We start from the raw sequence: 20581 nt of genomic DNA, 5'->3' as shown, positions 1-20581 counted from the left end.
GGTGAAAGGAATATTGTGGTGTTTAATCAATAAGATTTATATATTAACAAGGTTCTCTACATGTCTCATGCCACTGCAATAAAGGGCAGGTCTTTAGGGTGTAGGTTGATTGCATATGCTCTTTACTCTGCACCTATTATTGAAGCTCTGATAAAATGGTCCCCTCCTTTAAAAGGCTGGTTGAAATGTAATGCAGATGATTGTGTCTCGCTAAACCAGAGTGCTAGATATGGAGGGGTCTTCCAGGGTAATTTTGGGAGATGGAATGGGGTTTCATGAAGGATTTGGGACGAGTTTCAGTGCTTATGGTTGAGCCTTGGGCAATGTTCATTGCTTTGTCTGTGGCTTGGTCGTAGGATTTTAAAGCAGTTTGGGTTGAGAGTGACTCGTTGCTTGCTGTTTTTGTTATTAACTGTCGTTGTGCCACCCCGATTCATACAACACCTCATGTGGAGGAATTGGTCGATCAAAGACTACTCATGAGTTGCATTAAGGTAATCATGTTACAAGCTGTTTATCCAAACTAGCTCGTGGTAAGGGCCATGGGGTTCAGTGATTGCATAATCCTCCTAGAGAGCGTGCTTCTTTTTTGTTTTTTTGACTTGTGTGGGCTCAACTTTCTTTTTCGTTAGATAGTTGGGCTTGAGCCCTTATTGTAACAAAAAGGAAGAAGCATATTTAGATCCTTTTTTTAATCACAGTTAAATCTATTCATTTTTTAATTGGACATTTTAGGGATTAATACCTTGACTTCCGCCACGCAACTCAAATGTCTCACAGTTCTAATCATTTGAGTTAACATTCAGGGACATATAATAATTTTTTTTAAAATAAGATAAGGAACTTAATATAATATAGGGAGTTTTTTTTTTGGCAAACTATAATATAGGAATTTTTTTTGAAGGTTAATATAGGAAGTTGATATTATATTTCTCCTTTTTTATTCATTTTACAGGTGGATACATCGAAAATTGTATTTTCTTTTCACAAAAACAAATAATTTAATAAAAAATGAAAAGAAAGGAAAATCAGAAAGGAACATTCTGCAAAACGGAGAAGAAGATTGGGTTTCTGAATTGTGAACCTCGTGATCCCTTCTCCCCACCCATATCCAAATCCAAACCCGTCTTTGTTCGCGACTCCATTCCATTCCATCGCAAAACTCCGAGTCTTCCTCCAAAGGGGTTTCACTTTCGCATCGAACAAGAGACCAAAATCGCATTGCACAAGATTCTCATTCATCTCCCCAATCGAATCATCGGATGAACAAGTTTGAGGAATCAATCTCCCTCATCATCATGGCTAGAGTCCCAACAGAACTGGGTTTTCTTCTCATACCCAGATGAGATTACCCTATCTCATTTTTTGTCTGTACGAGGAACATGTTTTCAGGAACAACAACAATAGCAACCTTTGTGTCTGGTGGGTTCTGATTGATTCATCACATGATTCTGTCAAGGTCTTGTTCTGTAACAAAGGGATCGGTGTTGTGATTTTCAGATTCGTAGAAGAGGGTGTTGGTTTTTCTCTTTTCTGAATTGTTATTATGTTCAAACAGATACTCAGTAAGCTTCCTCGTAAGTCACCAAAAGCTTCTGAGCAAGGTGGAAATGGAAGTGGGAACCATGGTTTACATTCAAAACCTGGAGTTTCGTCTTCATCGTCGCATGCCCATTACTCTGAATTAAATGCAGGGAATCATCATGGTAATAGTGTTCAGTTGAATGGGAATCCGGATGGCGATTCGGCTTCTCTTTATGACGAAGCGTTGCCTGCATTCAAGGATGTTCCTAATTCGGAGAAGCCGATTTTGTTTGTGAAGAAGCTGAGGATGTGTAGTGTTGTGTTTGACTTCACTGACCCTGCCAAGCACCTCAGAGAAAAGGAGGTTAAGAGACAGGCATTGGTGGAGCTGGTGGATTATGTGAATGGTGCCAATGCCAAGTTTTATGAAACTGTGATACAAGAAGTTGTGAAAATGGTGTCTGTGAATATGTTTAGGACGCTGAGCCCTCAACCTCGTGAGAACAAAGTTGTCGATGGCCTTGATATGGAGGATGATGAGCCTTCGATGGATCCTGCGTGGCCTCACTTGCAAATTGTGTATGAGTTATTTCTGAGGTTTGTTGCATCGTCTGAGCTGGATGCGAAGTTGGCTAAGAGGTACATTAATCAGTCCTTTATTGTGAAGCTGCTGGATTTGTTTGACTCTGAAGATCCTAGAGAAAGGGAATATTTGAAAATGACTTTGCACCGCATCTACGGGAAATTTATGGTTCATCGCCCTTTCATCAGGAAAGCCATCAACAATGTGTTTTTTGGTTTGATTTTTGAGACAGAGAAGCATAATGGCATTGCTGAACTCCTAGAAATTCTGGGGAGCATCATTAATGGTTTTGCACTGCCTTTGAAAGAAGAGCATAAATTGTTTCTTGTCCGCTCTCTGATTCCCCTGCACAAACCGAAATGCTTAGCAACGTACCATCAGCAACTGTCTTATTGCATCACCCAATTTGTAGAGAAAGATTGCAAGCTTGCTGATACCATCATTAGGGGATTGTTGAAGTACTGGCCTATAACCAATAGTTCGAAGGAAGTCATGTTTTTGGGTGAGTTGGAAGAAGTATTAGAAGCAACTCAACCTCCAGAATTCCAGCGTTGTATGGTGCCATTGTTTCGACGAATTGCCCATTGTTTGAATAGTCCACATTTTCAGGTATGGAATCAGCAGCAGTGTTTTGCTTCACCCTTTTTTTTATAAAAAAGTTATTTATTTCCGCTCTTCTCAACTTCATGTGGAACTTATATGTGATTTGTGTAGTATTTTGATTACCATTTCTTTTGATATTCATTCATTTTTCCCTGTTAATAAGCCCATTTATACATCTAGAAAAGAAGAAACTTTATTGCTAACACATATTTTTGGTTTATTATTTTACACTTAGAAAAAGTGAGATGATAGAGAAACCCATTTAGCCATCTAGAAAAGAAGAAACTTCATTGCTTAATACATCTTTTTGGTTTATTGGTTTGAACTTAGAAACAGTGATATGATAGAGAAATTCCAAAGCTTTTGTTTACTTCAGCCATATGTCCTCTTCAAACATGGAAATCATCCAAATCACTCCCCTCTATTGACTTGAGTTTAACAAGTAGATTACAAATAATATAGCTATCATGAATGAGTTTTCATGGTTGAGCCCTTACTTGTATCTATATTCCAGCCATAGTCCAGTGAGATGTCTTGTTGGCATGTGAGGAATTACTATGCAGTATGCACATAAAGTAGGAGCACTATCAGTTTCCAAGAAATCTTAGTTTCCTCACTGCTTACAGAGTATACGAAACTGCTAAGATATGCAATCCTCTTGCAAACGTGGTTTAAGAAATATCAACCTGTAATGGTTGTATGCGTTTTTCACTAAAGCATATTTTAATCTTGCCGCTACTTATAATCCTGATGCTATATTTTTAATATTGTACTGTATGTTCAATGTTTCTATTAAGTCAAATATATGTTTGCCTCTGAGGAGGAGGGGGGGGGGTTGAGAAGTCTCACATTGACTAGAGATATATGGGTAAATAAGTCCTTATATATGATAGAACAATCCTTACCCCTAAGCTAGCTTTTGAGTTAGAGTTAGTTCTAACCCGAATTCTAATAGAGAGTATAACAAGGATTGAAATCTTGATGATTAAGTTGAAGAGGCTTGATAGCATGTACAGTAGCCTATATCCCAAAATCTTAAGTTGTTAGAAGAAGACAGTGAATGGTATTATATCTCTTTAACAATTTTACTTTCCTTTCTAACATGTCACTCATTGTTAATACATCCCTTTCTTATTAATTCAAGAATGTTTTCCCGGTAACTGAAAATTAACGGTCTAAGTCTTAAATGTTATTTTTGTGCTGGTTCTATTTTGTTAGAATATAAAATGACATCTTATAATATATTGATTATATCTTATGGAGTAATTTAAGGTAGTATAGGTTATTCTTTAGGATTGTTTTTCCCTTTTCTTATTTGTATTGATTTGTTTCCATATTTAATTAGGATTGGGAATCTTAATTAGTTTCCTTATTTGACTAGAATTAGGAGTCTACAATTTGTATAAATAAGTGAGTGCTTTGTCTTTTGAAAGATCAATCCCAATATCTTATATCAAACAGTTTTATTCTCTGTATCCTTTTTTCCACTTTCTCTACTTTGAAAAGTAAACCCTATAATTTCATCATGGTATCATGGCAGTATGTCTCCATAACCTTTCCCATCACTATTCTGCTATTGAGTTCCCAAAAGTTTGTAAATGCTAGAATTTGGGTTAGGCCTAGCTCTATCCCAAAAAGGTAGCTAAGGTGTTAGGATTGCTTTACCATTTATAATGACTTCTTTGCCAGGCAATGTTGGGCCATAACATACCCCTCTTGCCTAGGGTTAGACATATGGAATGTGAAAGAGCTCTGTATTGTGGGACTTTAAAAGGAGCTCTATGATAATTATGTCATTCTCTATCAGAACTCTATAATAATAATATCATTATCTCCCCTAACATGCAATCTAGTCGATCATTATTAAGCTGGTTTTTTAGGTACTTTAATTTTTGTTCATATCCTCTGTTTTTCGTTCCAACCACTTTCAGCGCTGACCCATCATACACCCTTGCCACAAGTTTTGGTCCCTCTTTTCAATGATGTGGTTTAGGGGCTTCAACCGCTGTCCGTGTTGACTCACTCTCTATAGTTGTGAGGAGTGGAAGGTGATATCCTAGGTGACTTAGAAGCCACCAATCTGTCAAGCCTTTGTTCACTGTTGATTTTGGCCTCTGCTTTTGGAGTTTCAGCTGCTGTAGGTGTTGACTAACTTTCTGCAGTTATCAGGTGTTGAAGGTGACACCCAATCCATATCAGAAGCTATGACTGACTGACCCCTTAAGCATCGCTGCTAGATCCGCGGTTACACGTCCTCACCTATAGCTTCTAGTACATTCTTTGCCTGTGCATGAGGTGCACATGCCTTTGTTTTGCACCAATCTGCTTTAATTTCTTCTAGTGGCAACTTGTAGTTGCTGGCTTCGCTTCTTTTTTTAGCCCTAATTGGAGTACTTTTAGGGTTTGTTTTGGTGCTTTATCAAACTCGTGGCTTTGTTTTGCACCAATCTGCTTTAATTTCTCTATTGCGGTGTTTTTTGTTTGTAGTTGTTGCTGGTTTGCTATTGTTTCAGCCCTATTTTGGTTGAGTGTGTTGTTTTTTGTTTTTAACCCTAGTTCCTTGTTTACTTTTTTTTGCTGAATCAATTCACGCAGCTATAATCGTAGAGAATCAGTTTGGCCTTGCAACAATCCCAGTTATCAGTCAGGCTCCTCATTTTTTTTCTTTCCCTAAAGAATACATTTTTACAAGCTTAAAACTAAGTAAGTTTTTGCTTGAGGGGTAGTATTAGAATATAAAGAGATATCTTATAATATCTTGATCATATCTTAGAGTAATTTAAGGTAATTTCGATTATTCTTTGGGATTGATTTTTATTTCTTTATTTTATTGATTTGTTTCATTATTTAATTAGGATTAACAGTTTTAATTAGTTTCTCTATTTGATTAGAATTAGGAGTCTACCATATGTATAAATAAGGGTAAGTGCTTTGTTTATTCTCATCCTTTTTCCACTTTCTAACCTTGAAAACATAAGATTTTAGTAGAATTGGTTCTTGGCCGATGGTCAAGAGTTTGATCCTTGCCACTTCTATTTGTTTAAATACTAATTGAACTTTAACTCAAGGTAAGGTGGGCTTATGCATTTCCCTTACCTCCCAAATGGTTCTTGTGCAATGGGCCATGTTGTACAGAAAAGAAAAATGAGCCATAAGTCTAACAATTTAAGCTTATAGGACAATTGGTACTAGAAGAACCCAATTTTATTTCCATTTCTTGTGTTCATGGGAAAGGAGCAGCTACTGCCCTTTGAGCGGTTCATAAGCCAGTTAGATATTCAATAGGAATTATAAATGACAAATGTGACTGAAGACATGGATACAATAAGATTATAATACAACAAATAAATTAGTATGTAAACACAAATCTGAAATCAAGAGAGAGAATGAATATTTAAAAGTTGTCAATTTAAATAATAAAATGTATTTTTATCTATATTGTGATATTCTCATCTGTATTTGTATAAAAGCTTAAGATAGAACTATAAATTAACTACTAGGTCTAGACTAGAATTATCACGGTATTTTTTAATTATCCAACATGAGTACATTTTCAACACGGGTAAAACATGGACATGGTTATCCTTCATCTATTCTATTTCTATCTTTTTCTCCCAAATAGTAAAGTAGAAATCATATGTAAAATATTTAGATAGTGACAGTGTTAATTTCATGTTAGAAGTGCTTGCATGAATGAAAATCACTTCATATAAAATTAATATTTTGCTGTTGTTACCTTTTAGGAAGTAGATCTATGCTTTCTTGGATTGCTATTAGTTTGTCTACTATTGTTTCTAGAACACTTAAAAATGACAGTATGCTTGCATTCTTTCTGTAGCGTGATGTGAAAGAGCTATAATTGAGGCTAAAAATTGGCAGTGTTGGTCTTGTATAATATAAATTTTTGCATAAATAGAGTCTCTTATATTACATTATAATATTTTTTTACAAAACTGCAAACAATAAATTTCATGTCTCTGTTTTCTCCTTAGGTGGCAGAAAGAGCTTTGTTCTTATGGAATAATGATCACATTCAAAACTTAATCAAACAAAACCGCAAAGTGATTCTTCCCATTATCTTCCCCGCATTGGAGAAAAATACTAGAAGGCACTGGAACCAAGCTGTCCATAGTTTGACTTTAAATGTGCGGAAGATTTTTAATGATCTCGATCCTGATCTGTACAAGGAATGCTTACAAGAGTTTGAAGACAATGAATCAAAGCAGGATGAATTGAGAGCTAAACGTGCAGCCACTTGGAAACAATTAGAGGAACTTGCTGCACAGAAAGCTGGAAGTAGTGAAGCAGTGCTTATCCAATAAAGCACGCAGTTGCAGTTCTGCAGGTTAGCAAGAACTAGAATATGCATTTTGCTCCAATAACTTCATTTTTTTGTAAGAAGAGTTTCATGTGATGGGTTATTATAGGGGGGGGTCTATGAAAGATATAAGTGCCCTATGTTGAATATGGGAAAAAAAAAGATGTTACATCCCAGTTAAGTCTTGGTTGGTGTGCATATGTACTAGTCATTGACAAAAATTCTATTAAATAGACAAAGTATAAACAAATGTTGCTTTTGTTTATTCTATGTCTTAAGTGGGAATGTAATATAAACACTTATATCTTTGTCATGACTTTAAGTGGGAATGTAGTTGTTCTTGTGTTATTCTATGTCTTGGATAGGCAAAGTATAAACAAATGTTGCTTTTGTCATTTGTATCAATGATAACAAATTTTTTCCATATATTAGTGTATTCAATTTAAGTCTGACTACCTCAGTTTCTGTTGTCAGCTTCCTATGTAATACTCTCCTCAAATGAGACTGGCTGGCCGGATACAAAGTCTCAGTTTATGATATCATGTAGCAACACAACCGGCCTGCATTGATGAGGGTTGGTAGTAAGTGATGAGTAGCTTGCTTGTTTTAATTACAAACAAACAAGCTCTAGGTGGTGTACCTAGTCTTTCATTTTGTAAAATCATTATATAATCAATTTTCAATTATTGTTATTAGATTTTTTTCCTAGTATCAAATTATATATTGTTGTATCATCGAAAGAGTTTGACTATAATTATTTAAACGATCAAACTTTTTTAATGATATGACAATATAAGTAAATGGTTGATTATGTAAAAAATTTGTTCACACTTTATGTTATTTGGGAAAACATTACCATTTTGGAAGTTGGTGTAATATGTACAACTGCATGGGAAAGCTTGTTGAGAGTCAAACAATGCTCATACATCTTAAGAAAATATTTGATTTTCATATTTTGTCTTAAACTCCCATTACAAATTTTAACAGTAGTATGAATGTATGATTTTTTTTTGTTAAAAGAGATACACAATTTTTTTGACTTAGTTTCTTTAATCTTATTAATTTTTTCTTGACTAGTAATATGATTGAATTCTTATGATTCAAAATGTAAAATATAATAGTAGGAGATTAATTAGTGAAAATAATTTTTTTTTGATCAAGTATAATTGAATGGTTATAAAATAATTTAATGATTTCAAATATTTTTAGTTAACTATTTTCCGATGTACCAATTTTTTTTTTTAGTTAATTAAAAAAATAGTGGTAGATTGACGTGAGTAATGTAACTAAGGTGTTATGTTATGATGAGAAATGAATGATCATGAAACGATTTTTGCATGTAAAAGTTATGTTTATTTCTTGGCTTAACTGCACTTTTGGTCTCCCACTTATACCAATTGTGCGATTTTGGTCCTCAACAAAAAAAATTAGCAATTTTCGTCCCCACATTACCTATCGTTTGCATTTTTGATTTTCCGTTTCATTCCGTCCAAGATTTAACGTTTCTGGGTTAAAATTAAAATTAAAAAATAAAAAAGAAACAATAGCCCATAATATTCATTGGTTCTTCATCCTCTTCAAGTCTTCAACCATCATCATAAAATTCAGAAAATAAAAAAATCAATCTCCTCAAACCCGCTTATAATCAAACACCTTACAGAAAACACACTCACAAAGGCCCCCAACCATTCTCCTTCATCTCTTCACTGCTTGCTAATCTCTCTCAAGCCCACTATACTGGCAGAGACGGCAACGACAAGAACAGAGAGGGCGAGCATCGGCGTCGTTGTGGCGCTGGAACTAGTGTGCGAACAAGACGGCGCTGGGTGGTGGCGCGGCTTTGAGAAAAAAAAGAGTGATGGTGGCGCCGCGATCTAGGACAGAAAGGAAAGGAGGTGGCGGCAGCGTGGTTTTGGTTGAGGAAAGGAGACGGTGGTGCGATCAGGAAAGTAAAGGAGGTGGTGACGGCGCTTCCATGGGGGAGAGAGAGAGAGAGAGGAGGTGGCGGCTAGGGCTTCTTGGAGAAGAAGAGGAGAAAATTTCAGAACTCTTGGTGAGATACATAGAGGATTCATGGGAGAGACGCTAAGATTGCCCTTTGAATTTTGGATTTTTCTTTTAATTCTCCTCTGAATTCGTGACATTGCATGTGGGTATTGTGTTAAAGTTTGAAACTTTTGGTTTTTGTGGCTGGATTTGGATGAAAAAGAAATGGTTTTTTTTTATGGACTGGATTTAGGTGTTCTTTGTGTGTATCCATGATGATGCAGAGTGATTATTTCTCTCTTTCTAAAATCCTAGGGTCAATTTTGGGGGTTGTTGGGTTTGGGGTATGTATTTCTGGTTTTTTCAAGATTCAAATAAATGTGATGAAGAAGATGCTTGAAGAAGATGAATAATGGATGATGGTTGCTGGGATTTATTATTTTATTATTTTAAATTTATTATTTATCCCAGAAACCGTTAAATTTTGGATGGAATGAGACGGAAAACTAAAAGTGCAAACGATAGGTAACGTGGGGGATGAAAATTGCTATTTTTTTTTGTTAAGGATCAAAATCGCACAATTGGTATAAGTGGGGGACCAAAAGTGCAATTAAGCCTTATTTCTTTAATAAAGTTTGTATATATTTTGCGTGTCCTTTATTATCTTTGTAGAGAGAGAGAGGGGTATATTTTGGTGAATTTTGTGGTACTCATATTTTTTTCTGGGTGTGGTACCTCCATGTGATATTTTAAGTTATAATTTTATTATTTTGTTGAAAAAAAGAAAAAAAAATTTACCATTGTAATTTTAAAAAGTTCAATGATTGACTTAATGAATTAATAACATATAGTTTTTAAGTTTGTTTATGTTATGTAATGCACAATTTGAAAATTAGGATTTTTAGTTCAACTTACAGCTCCGAGAGATCATCTAAATTCCTTTCATGTTAGGATCCTCTTTCTTCATGCTCCACCTCTATTGAACCTCCAAATCTTCCTCCATCCATCATCTTTCTCTAAGTTTAAAAGTATGTTTTCTATTGATCTATATCATTTGAGGTACCACACCTTGATCTGACTTAAGACATCATAACCAATACCTATAATTTTTATATAAGAAAGTCATATGAAATTTTGATGAGAAGACTTTTAGGAAAAGTAATATGAGTATTGAACTCATAGAGTAAGGTGCTTGTTGGTTTGAATGACAAGATACTCCGACTCGATTTTTTTTTTTTAGTGGTAAAAATTGAACTCATTCATAGCAATATACCCAAATCAAATCAACTCACCAAAATATCCATATTCATGTACGGTACAATTGTGAATCCCACTTGGGATTGGACTTACCAAATATCCAACAGTCCATCAAGCTATCCAGCTCCATCCCAGCAGCAACTCATGCCTAAGCTATCCAGCTCAATCCCATCAGCCACTCATGTCTATGGATGACGTCTACGGACTCTACGACTCTACCAACTGCTCGGCGTAAAAAAAACAAACTCCACTAATCCCACGAATCCAAACTGACATAAAGTTCCAATTACAGTGGCTATGAAACCAAACAGATAACGCTTGGCAGCGCGACCAGCTAGAGACAGCACCGCTATGTGTGCTCCCATGTGAAAGGACTCAATAATCAGAGGCTCGAATTTTATGAGTAGTAAAACTAAAAACAGGTGTTGGGAAGAGTTGTACCTTAAACGAGTTTGTCTAATTTGATTCAGTTTAATTGAGTTGTAAGTGACTATTCAGTTAATTATAAAGGGAAAGTTTCAATTTGTGTGGCATTTTTAATTAATTATTCGAGGCTTTCTCATTAATTATGAACATATAGATGCAAAAGACTCGACTACTCATGTTTTCGTCATTTGGTATCATCGAAACACGAGACCATGACATTTGCCATGAAAACGTGGTCAGAGTATGCTCACAATTTCCTCAACCTCTGTGCCACCACCGACAACTTTAACGCTTGTTATACTCTCGAAACGGTAGTTATAATGATGTTAGCTTTTAGGGATTTGTTATAAATTTTTCAATTATGAGGATTTTTATAAAAGGTTTCAAACAATAGAAACTTAATAAAACAAATGATGAAATGAAGGGGCTACAAATTTATTCAACCTCTTAAAAAAACATAATAAACATGAAATAAACCGAGAGCATATGTTTCTTCCATCTCAGTCGAATTTCAGACCTATTTGTCAAATACTAAAATGAATTCTAATAACACAAATCTCAGAGATGATAAAATGAGCTCCACCTGACTAATTAGTCTACTTTAGCCCACCATTTTTTGATGAGATGGGTTGGAGATATCCAACCCACCAACACACCTAATCCAACCCGTTTCACCACTCATAGTTGGTGGTACAAACAAATACAAACTTAACAGTAACATCAAACATGACTTGAAAAGGGAAATCTAAATCAATATCGATCAACAATGATAAAATCATGGTCATCAAGAACTTCAACATCTTTTTCCCCAACAAAATGCTCTCTGCCCATTTCCTTCACCAACTTGGCAAACTCCACCCTCTTTTCCTGAGGGAGAGGCACAAATGGCAGCCTAAAAACTGGCTTGGTAACCCCAAGTTGAGCAAGAGCAGTGTTCAAAGCAATTGGGATTGGCTCAAGGGAAAACCAATCAAACAAAGTCTCAAGCTTTGAACTCAATGATGGATTCTTTCCCCCACACATAAGCTCTCTCATTAAACCAGGAACAAGGTTGCTGACAGCAGACATGTCTCCAATAGCCCCATCATGCATTTCTCTTTGATTAGCAGTCCACACAACAATTCCTTTATCTGCATACAGTTTCACCCTGTCAATTCCCCCACACTCTTTCACACCAACAAAGTTAGGATTTGGTGCCAAGGTTTCAACCACACTAGGAGGAACATCTTGTGAAGTTCTTGAGGGTATGTTATATATAATCACAGGGCCTATAGAAAGCAGAGAGTTATAGTGAGCAATCAAACCATCCATTGAGGTTCTTCCATAGTAAGGGTTGATTTGAAGTGCAACATGCATTCCAACAGCAAAACCCTGTTCAGTGATGCTAATTGCTTGTGATGTGGAGTTGCTTCCTGTGTTACCAATGACTTTAACTTTGTCACCAAAATTGTGAACTGTGTGACCAATTAGCATTATTTTATCACTCAAGCTCATCAATTGGCCTTCACCTGTTGTGCCAGCAACAATGATACCTTCAATGCCATGTGCAATCTGGAAGTTCACCAAGTTATCATATGCTTCAAGATCAATTTGGCCATTGGGGAGGTATGGAGTTTTGATGGCAGTTATCAATCTCAGACTCCGGATTTTCTCAATTGATGTCCTGTATATACAGCATTCATGAAGATCAGGGCATGTATGGATTATAATATTATTGCCACAATTCATTCAGGATAAAATTGATTTTGGTGAAATTGATTATTGATAAAAGTAAGTTGAGTTAAATTAAAAATGAAGTGATTTATGTTAGGATATATTTATAAAAAAATAATTTTTGTAGAGTAATGTTGTGAAGTCCGATTGTGAAGTTTCATAATTAATTATGATCAATGCAGAAGTCATTCTTTATAGCTTTTTCGCAGAATTGGCTTTAGGCAATGAAATCAATTCTCCAAAATAACTCTCAAACATCTATAACATATCATCTAAAAGTGATTTTACTCTATGAGGATTGGTTCAAAAAAATTGCTTTTAATTAAACAAGAATTAAAGAGACTTAATTTATGTTTTAATACATTTTACAGAAAATTTTTTTTTTTTTTTTTTTTTTATAGGCAAATGTTAGTGGTTAGTTGTTAGTAAGTTATAAAATCCCTTCAAAGTTCCCTTCCAGGATTCGAACCCTGGACCTTCCCCTCCCCACCCTTATGTCCCCTATCATTTTACAGAAAAGTGATATCTTTAAGATAACTTTGTTTTAATAACTAACTAAAATTTATTTTTGCTACCAAAATCTCCTAGGGATAAGTTTAATTCCACAAAGTTCAATTTTATAGATTGATCTTAAGATTGTTTGCAAACATAATTGCAAATATTTGGATAGCAAGTTCAGATTTGTAAACAAAAACTTGACACAAAAAGCAATGATGAAGCTAGAAGCACACTGTATACACATACCACACTGGTTCAGTACATTCCTTAAAAATTAACATAACCCACACATGCAGTTAAGACTTGAGATATATTTGTAGATGAAATATAAAGGCTTGTATATCCAAACTAAAATCTAGAATGAATAATGAAGAAAAAATAAATACAAAATAAGTTATAAGTTAAGATTAGAGAGAGATGTTGTCTAAAGTTCAATGCTTGTGACACATGTTTGATTAGAAAATCAATTCTGAGACACTTGTGGAAATTCTAGTAAGAACAGTAGAATGATGGTAACAAAAAAAATAGAGCTGCAAATTCATTATTCAATCCCACCTCATTTTCACGTCTGAGATGCTCATTGGGCAGTGAAAACTAGGCAACACAGCTGCTTGGCCTATGCAGATACATTGGTGTTGAAGGGAACTTATAGGTATTTTTTATTATTTTTATATACCTTAGTCTTTGGAAGCAAGATAAGTTTTAATAATTAATAAATAGAGATCTTGAAAACTACGGAGAACCTTCTCATGTAGGCACTAAATGCCAGCAACATGACCTTTTTTAAGGCTTTGTGTGGAGCTTATGGTTTGTACTGATCTATTTCTATGGTACTATAAGATAAGAGGGCATGTTTTGAGAATTTGATGAGTATTCGAATTTGTACTAGATATTTTGGTTGGTCTTTTGTATGAGCGAGTTGAGAGTTTGGCTTGTTGATTAATCTTGTCAGAGAGAAGTTCTCACAGTCTAATACTAGTAATTAGTAATTACAGTTACTTTCTCCATCCCATGAAAATTGTTATTTAAAATTCTGAGATAAAGAATAAGGTGACATTTATTGATACTAATTAGTATTTGACGAAATAAAATATCTATATTTTCTTTTCTAGTAAATAAGAAATAATAAATATTATTGTGGATAAAGAAGAATGTAGTGGATAAAAAAAATTGTAATTAATTAATACAAATTATAAAATGTGATGTGTGAGATAAGATTCATCAGATGATCGATATTGAATAAAGATGAAAAAAGAAAAATAGAAAATGCATTAATTTTCTAATACAACTGAACAAATAAATGAAGGCTAAAACAATTTTTTTCTATAACGCATATGTAATAAAATTCTTGTTTCTGTTAAAAAATAAGTCAAAACAAAAAACCAACCATCTGGTCAACCACATATCAAACATAAATACCACTTTTCTTACACAAATAAAAGAAGACACCCATAAGCTCCAACATATGATCCAATCATCCAACTCAGCACTTTGCAGATTACAATGTTAGCATCTCTCTCTCTCTCTTTTTATTTTGAACTACATATCTCGCATATTTGGCCCAATACTAATAATCATCTTAGTTTGTGCAGGCCAGGAATTTTTGTATATAACTTTGTTCATCATATTGGTGAGAGGATTAATATTCACCCTATGACAAGTCATATATAGCAAAGTAGCAACAATTGAATTCTTCAATGCGGCAAAAATAAAATAAAATAAAATAAAAATTAATAAATAAGCAATATACATTTTTTAAATAAAATAAAATTAGTTAACACTATAAAAAAAAAAAAGACTATTTTAGCGTTTAAAATTATCATCGGTCCCAACACTGACATTAATTTTGCCTAATTAGCATTGCCTCAATTGAAAGCGTAAAATAACTTACTTAATTTTAGTGTCAGCGTAATTGATGTTAATTAGCGCCGGTGTGACCGACACCAATTAAAAGCATTTGTTAGCTCGTTAATTGATAAAGCTAGATTTCTAATTTAATTTGGTTACTGTTGCATAAAATATTGGATCAGGAAACTTATTAGGCTATAACGTTCACTTTAGGACCACATCATGAATACATGATCATCTGGAGAACACTCTTATTCACTTCATAAGCGAGCACTTTATAGAGATACTATTATTCATGTAGAAATGCAAAGTGCAAGTTAATGATGTGTAAGGGTAAGTAGCAGTTTTCTCAAGATTACGTTTGTTCCGGTCTAAATCTCCGGTTAGGGCTAAGCAATTAGGCAATAAAAGTATAACAAGGCAAAGTAACAAAATGAGTAAAAAGTATTGGATCCCCCACCGCATGGGCGGTGTCCTCTTTATATATTATGAAGTTTTGACCCGTTCGGGTCATGGGTCGCCTGACCCAATAGTACAAATTCGGTAAGCCCACATAATACAAAGGCTGTAAGCCCGCTAACAGTACACAAGCCCACAAGACACCTAAGCTTAAAAGTCATTTTAAGGTGCAGCGTGTCTTTTAAGTAAGCCCACAATACAATACTCGAAGCCCCTAAACATATAAAGTCAGTAACGCTAAACTTAAATAACTGTTACATGCAAAGATGTCACATAATAAACAGCATAAGCCTCGCCCTTGTAACAAGTAAATGAATCTTCGCCTTTTTCAATAAGCAAAAAGAAACTTCGCCTTTGTCGATTACTGAAATTACTCCACCTGCTCTCGTTTCTAAGATTCTGACTGAGATCTCTTCCCATCACTTCACTGTCATATTCCTGTCATAATCACAAATAAGATATGCAAATATTTTGAAATTTGAATCTACCTTCCCTAACACGTGATGGCACAAAACCTGACAATTCTCATAATTCATTTCCACTCAGCATTTAATACCCACTATCTGAATCCTTTCAAACGGCACTAGTAAAAAAGTAATTATTACATTCAAACCTGAAGAAACGCGACTGTTTACTTCCCCAAGACGTTTCACCAGAGAAGTTTTACCGGTTCAACAAAGGACACGTCTCCTCTCCTAAAGCCTAAAAATGTATATGAAACCACGCGACTACTCCTAGTTACGATTATAAAAGCACCACCTCTCTTCACTTCTCACTACTTTCAACCTCTCCAGTAATTTCCTCACAAAATCCTAACAGGTGCTTGCTGCTTACTCTCGGGAAACAAAAGGGCCTCTGAGAATTTTACAAGAACATTCCGCGTCTTCTTCAAAGCTCTACTCTTTTCCTCCTGGTAAATCCTCATCCCCTTCAACTATTTGTTTATCAGCTTTAATGTTCACATCCCCTCTTCTCCATTTCTTCTCTTGAACTCAAAATCAAATATCAAATCAAATTTCTTGCACACAAACTCTTTTACCCAGAATGCTGAGACCTATCTGCCTAATATATCCATAAACGGCTCTTTCACAAAACTTCTCCACCCTGATAACCCCTTTTCCTTTTAATTTCAGGTAGGTTCTCAAAAATGGTTGCAAAAAATTCCCGTAAGGCACCTAAGAATCGTAAGAACCCCACGGCTGCTGATTCCCTATGGGTTTCACGAAAAATCACAACTAGATTCAGTCATTTCCATACCATTCCTAAAGTAATGGATCTGCTAACCAAATACACTTTTAGGGCTGACGGAAATGATGCCTACTTAGACATAATCGCATGCGCCCCTGATGAACCTTGTTGTTTTGGAAAACCTGACTCTAGCGGAAGAAACTACACGTATTTCTTCCAAACCATATTTCTTGACCTCGAATATAAACTTCCCCTTTCAGACTTCACCTGTTCCAGCCTATCCCTAATGAATATCGCCCCAACTCAACTATCTGCAAATGGTTGGGCTTATCTTAGGGCCTTTGAATTGTTATGCATCTGCCTGAACATAGTTCCTACATGTAAGAAATTTTTCTCCTTTTTTGAAACCTCTGGGATGAAAGTGAAGGGTGAGTACATTTCTCTATCTTCCGCTAGAGGAAGTGGGCTTTTCACTCTGTTTAGGAGCAACTACAAACACTGGAAAGCAAAATTTTTCAAACTGAGGGAATCTGAAAAAAGTAAAGACGTTTTCTACTATGATGACGGCACTCCTCGGTTCCCATATTACTGGACTGATAAGCCCGAACTTATTTACAAAATACCTGAATCTTCCTTAACAATTGATGAGAAACATGAAGTTGATTTCTTGTCAACAATTAACTTAAACCTGTATGACTTTTACGAGGCGTTTAGAAAGAGGGACTTAGCCAGCTTTGTTGGTAAGAATCTCCTTTTATATCTCTCCTACCCATCTCTTTCGCCCAAAGATTTATGACTTTCTGCTTCTTCATTTCATTGCAGCTAGAATGGCACGCCTCTCTGAAGATGACATTCTCCGCTTCCGTCGTGAACAACAAGCATTGAAAAACAAACCTTCTCCTGCCAAGACTTTGACTGAACCTGAAGGAAGCCACTCTGAAACTAACAAGAATCCCGCCCCGAAAAGAAGGAAAAGAAATCAAGATTCTGAGAAGCCCACTGAGAAGGCTAACATTCAGTCTTCAATGAAAAAGTTTGTATCCAAAGGTGCCAACCAATATGGATCTTCCAGCGCCCCGCCCCCTTCGTGGAAGTATGAACTTAAAGAGTTTGAAGACATGACTGCAGAAGAAGTCACTTCTTTATGGGATTCCCGTATCAACTTCAACACCCTGGTGGATACGAACCTTGTGTTCGAGGCTGACAGAGAGAAAATAAGAAAAATTGGGCTTCAAGAAGCCTGTCAAGCTGTTATGACCAAGAGCCTGGAAATTGCTGCAATTTCAAAAATGATAGAACTTGAATCCAGTAGCTTCGATGGGCTTTCTACGGCCAAGAAGCTTGAAGACAAGGAAAAAGAGAACGCCCAATTGAAATCGACCGTGAAACTGTTGGAAAAATCTAACAAAGTCAATGAGAAAAAAGCCGCAGACCTGGCTTTGGAACTTGAGAAATTGAAGAAGACCTTTGAAGAAAACAAAGCCTTGATGAAGGCAAAAGAAGAAGAGAATAAGAAGATGAAGGAAGAGGCAAGCCTTTTCGTCTCTGAGAATACAGATTTGAAGGAATCTGTCGCCAATCTTTCCACCGAAACCACCTCCTTGAAGGCCTCCATCCTCTCCCAACTTGAAGCTGGCTTTAACAAGGCCAAAGAGCAAATTCTGTTCCTCAACCTAAACCTGCCCATCAACACTGACTGTATTGATCCTTATGCAAGGATCATTGACAGAAAGTTGGTTCTGCCCAACTTCGAGGAAGAAGAAGAAGAAGATGTAGAAGAAGAAGAAGAAAATGAAGGAGAAAGAAATGACGACAAAGGTGAAGACGCCAATGACAAGGAGGGTGCAGGAGAAAACCACTGATCCTTCGCCCGAAAAATAGAGAATGATGTTTTGTTTCCTACTTGGTCTTATACCAAGTGGATGATGTAGGTTCTTGCTTTCCTGCTTTTCAATTATCTCTGGTCTGTTTAAGGCGTACCGCCTCTCCTTTATTTTAATACAAGCGTTCTTACGTTGAAAATCTCATTGTTATTGCTAAACCTTAACTCTGCATCGCCCTTCCTCACCTAGACTCATCACTTCCACTTATGATAATATGCTTAACTCCAAAGTAACGTATCAATAATATGAACAAATGAAAAATCCCTAAACAACACATCAATAATATGAACAAATGAAAATAATTCACAGCCCATATACCTTTCACCCGGATTCCTTTTAATCACAGAACGATGGGTTCATTCAAGCTTTCCACGCAAAGGAAACTTTCATAGTTTTGCACAAAAGGAAAACTTTGATATTTCCTTAACAACTATTCTTTGAATTCATAAGGCCTTTGTAATTTTGAATTGAATCAAAAATAAAGAGATCAGAAGCGCAATTTGTTCTGATATAGAAATTTGCTCGCTTGGAGACTTTGTGCTTAAGTTGGACAAGCTTAATCCAAGTTAAGGCTATGCTTATGAATTCGTGGCCAAACGCTCTAGTTTTAAGAGACTTACTCTTTCTCAATTGTCTGGAATCGCCCAATTGATAGACCTAAGTTGAAAAGTAACTTAAATGCTAACAAAGCACTCAAGAATATTTTAAAGGTTATGCCTCGTTAAAAACTCTCCCGCCTGGGGTAGAGAAAAGAGTGCATACCTGTTTTTTTCATTAAAATTTAACATCATGCCTCGTTAAAAACTCCCCCTAATGGGTAGAGAAAAGAGTGCATGCTACTGAGTCTTACTAAACAACCACATAGTCTTGGCACTTAAACAAGTACAGGAACCACCAAACAAATAAACACGACGTAGTCTTTGAACAGAATAAAACACACTGAAACGAAATGAACAGAACACAACTTTAACTGTAGTAGTATCGCAAGTGTTGGGCGTTCCAAGCTCTTGGAACCCTGCGCCCAGACAACTCCTCCAAGTGGTAAGCCCCTTGCCCCAAATCTCGCAGAATTCTGTATGGACCTTCCCAGTTAGGTGTCAGCTTTGAATCGGTTGGACTTTTTGCTTTTCTGCGTAATACCAAGTCACCCACTTTCATGCTCCTAGGCACCACTCGTGTATTATAACGCCTTTCTGACCTTTGTTTGACTGCAGCCTCCCTTAAACGAACTTCTGCTTTTACCTCATCTGTCAAGTTCAAGTCCACTAGAACATTTTCCCGATTCTGGTTTTCTTCATATGTAGCCACTCGAAAAGTCATGTCTTGTATTTCCACTGGAATCATTGCATCAACTCCGTAAGCAAGCTTGAAAGGTGTTTCTCCAGTAGTGGATTGGGGTGTTGTGTTGTAAGCCCAAACCACTGTGATCAATTCATCAGCCCATAATCCTTTTGCTTCGCCCAATCTCTTCTTCACGCCATTCAAAATCACCTTGTTTGCTGCTTCAACCTGCCCATTAGATTGTGGGTGTTCCACTGAGGCGAACCTGTTTTCAATTCCCATCTCTGCACAAAAATCCCTGACCTTCTTGCTTGTAAACTGTGTTCCATTATCAGAAACAATGGTTGCTGGCACTCCAAACCTGCAGATTATCTTCCTCCAATAAATTTTTTTAACCTTCTCAGCTGTTATCTTCGCCATTGACTCTGCTTCAATCCACTTTGTGAAATAATCCACCGCCACCAAAACAAACTTGACTTGCGCCCCTGCTGGAGTGAATGGACCCAGAATATCTACGCCCCACATTGCAAATGGCCATGAAGAACTCATTGAACTTAAAACTTCAGGAGGTGCCTTGTGAAGATCAGCAAAAACTTGGCACTTTTCACATTTCTTAACATACTCCATACAATCGCCCTTTAAAGTTGGCCAATAAAATCCTGCCCTCAACACCTTCGAAGCCAAAGATCTTCCTCCTACATGACTGGCACAGACCCCCTCATGCACCTCAAACATAATCCTTTCTGCATCCTCTTTGCTAACACACCTTAACAACGGTACTCCTACGCCCCTCCTGTAAAGTTGTCCGCCCATCATAGTATAACGACTCGCCTCTCGTATTTGGTCCTTTGAAAACAGAGCTAAATCTGACCCATCCGCTTCCAGGCACATTCGAATTCTATCCATCCAATCTAATGCTGCTCCGCCCGTAACCACCATAACATCATCCTCCTTCACACTTGGACCCTTCAAAGTCTCTTGAATTACAGACTTGTTGTTACCTGGTTTCTTCGT

General features: G+C 36.2%; 2 protein-coding genes across 2 annotated transcripts; one reads left to right on the top strand and one right to left on the bottom strand.

The window, feature by feature from the left end:
- Positions 1 to 1024: 1024 nt before the first annotated feature.
- LOC130711104 (serine/threonine protein phosphatase 2A 57 kDa regulatory subunit B' theta isoform-like) lies at positions 1025 to 7979 on the top strand. The gene is made up of 3 exons (XM_057560570.1): positions 1025 to 2716; positions 6703 to 7055; positions 7503 to 7979. The coding sequence occupies exons 1-2, from the start codon at positions 1547 to 1549 to the stop codon at positions 7030 to 7032; spliced, it is 1500 nt and encodes a 499-aa protein (XP_057416553.1). The 5' UTR covers positions 1025 to 1546; the 3' UTR covers positions 7033 to 7055; positions 7503 to 7979.
- Positions 7980 to 11111: 3132 nt separating this feature from the next.
- On the bottom strand, positions 11112 to 16140 carry LOC130713351 (4-hydroxy-tetrahydrodipicolinate synthase, chloroplastic-like). Its single transcript, XM_057563122.1, has 4 exons — positions 16033 to 16140; positions 15590 to 15653; positions 13464 to 13524; positions 11112 to 12360 (listed from the first exon to the last, which is right to left on the bottom strand). Exons 1-4 carry the CDS (start codon positions 16138 to 16140, stop codon positions 11448 to 11450), a joined length of 1146 nt encoding a protein of 381 aa, XP_057419105.1. The 3' UTR covers positions 11112 to 11447.
- Positions 16141 to 20581: the final 4441 nt, after the last annotated feature.

The sequence above is a fragment of the Lotus japonicus genome, chromosome 4, assembly GCF_012489685.1.
Source record: "Lotus japonicus ecotype B-129 chromosome 4, LjGifu_v1.2".
NCBI classification, from domain to species: Eukaryota; Viridiplantae; Streptophyta; class Magnoliopsida; order Fabales; family Fabaceae; genus Lotus; species Lotus japonicus.
Note: the sequence above shows the minus strand (reverse complement) of the source record. Positions and strands in the feature narration are given on the sequence as shown.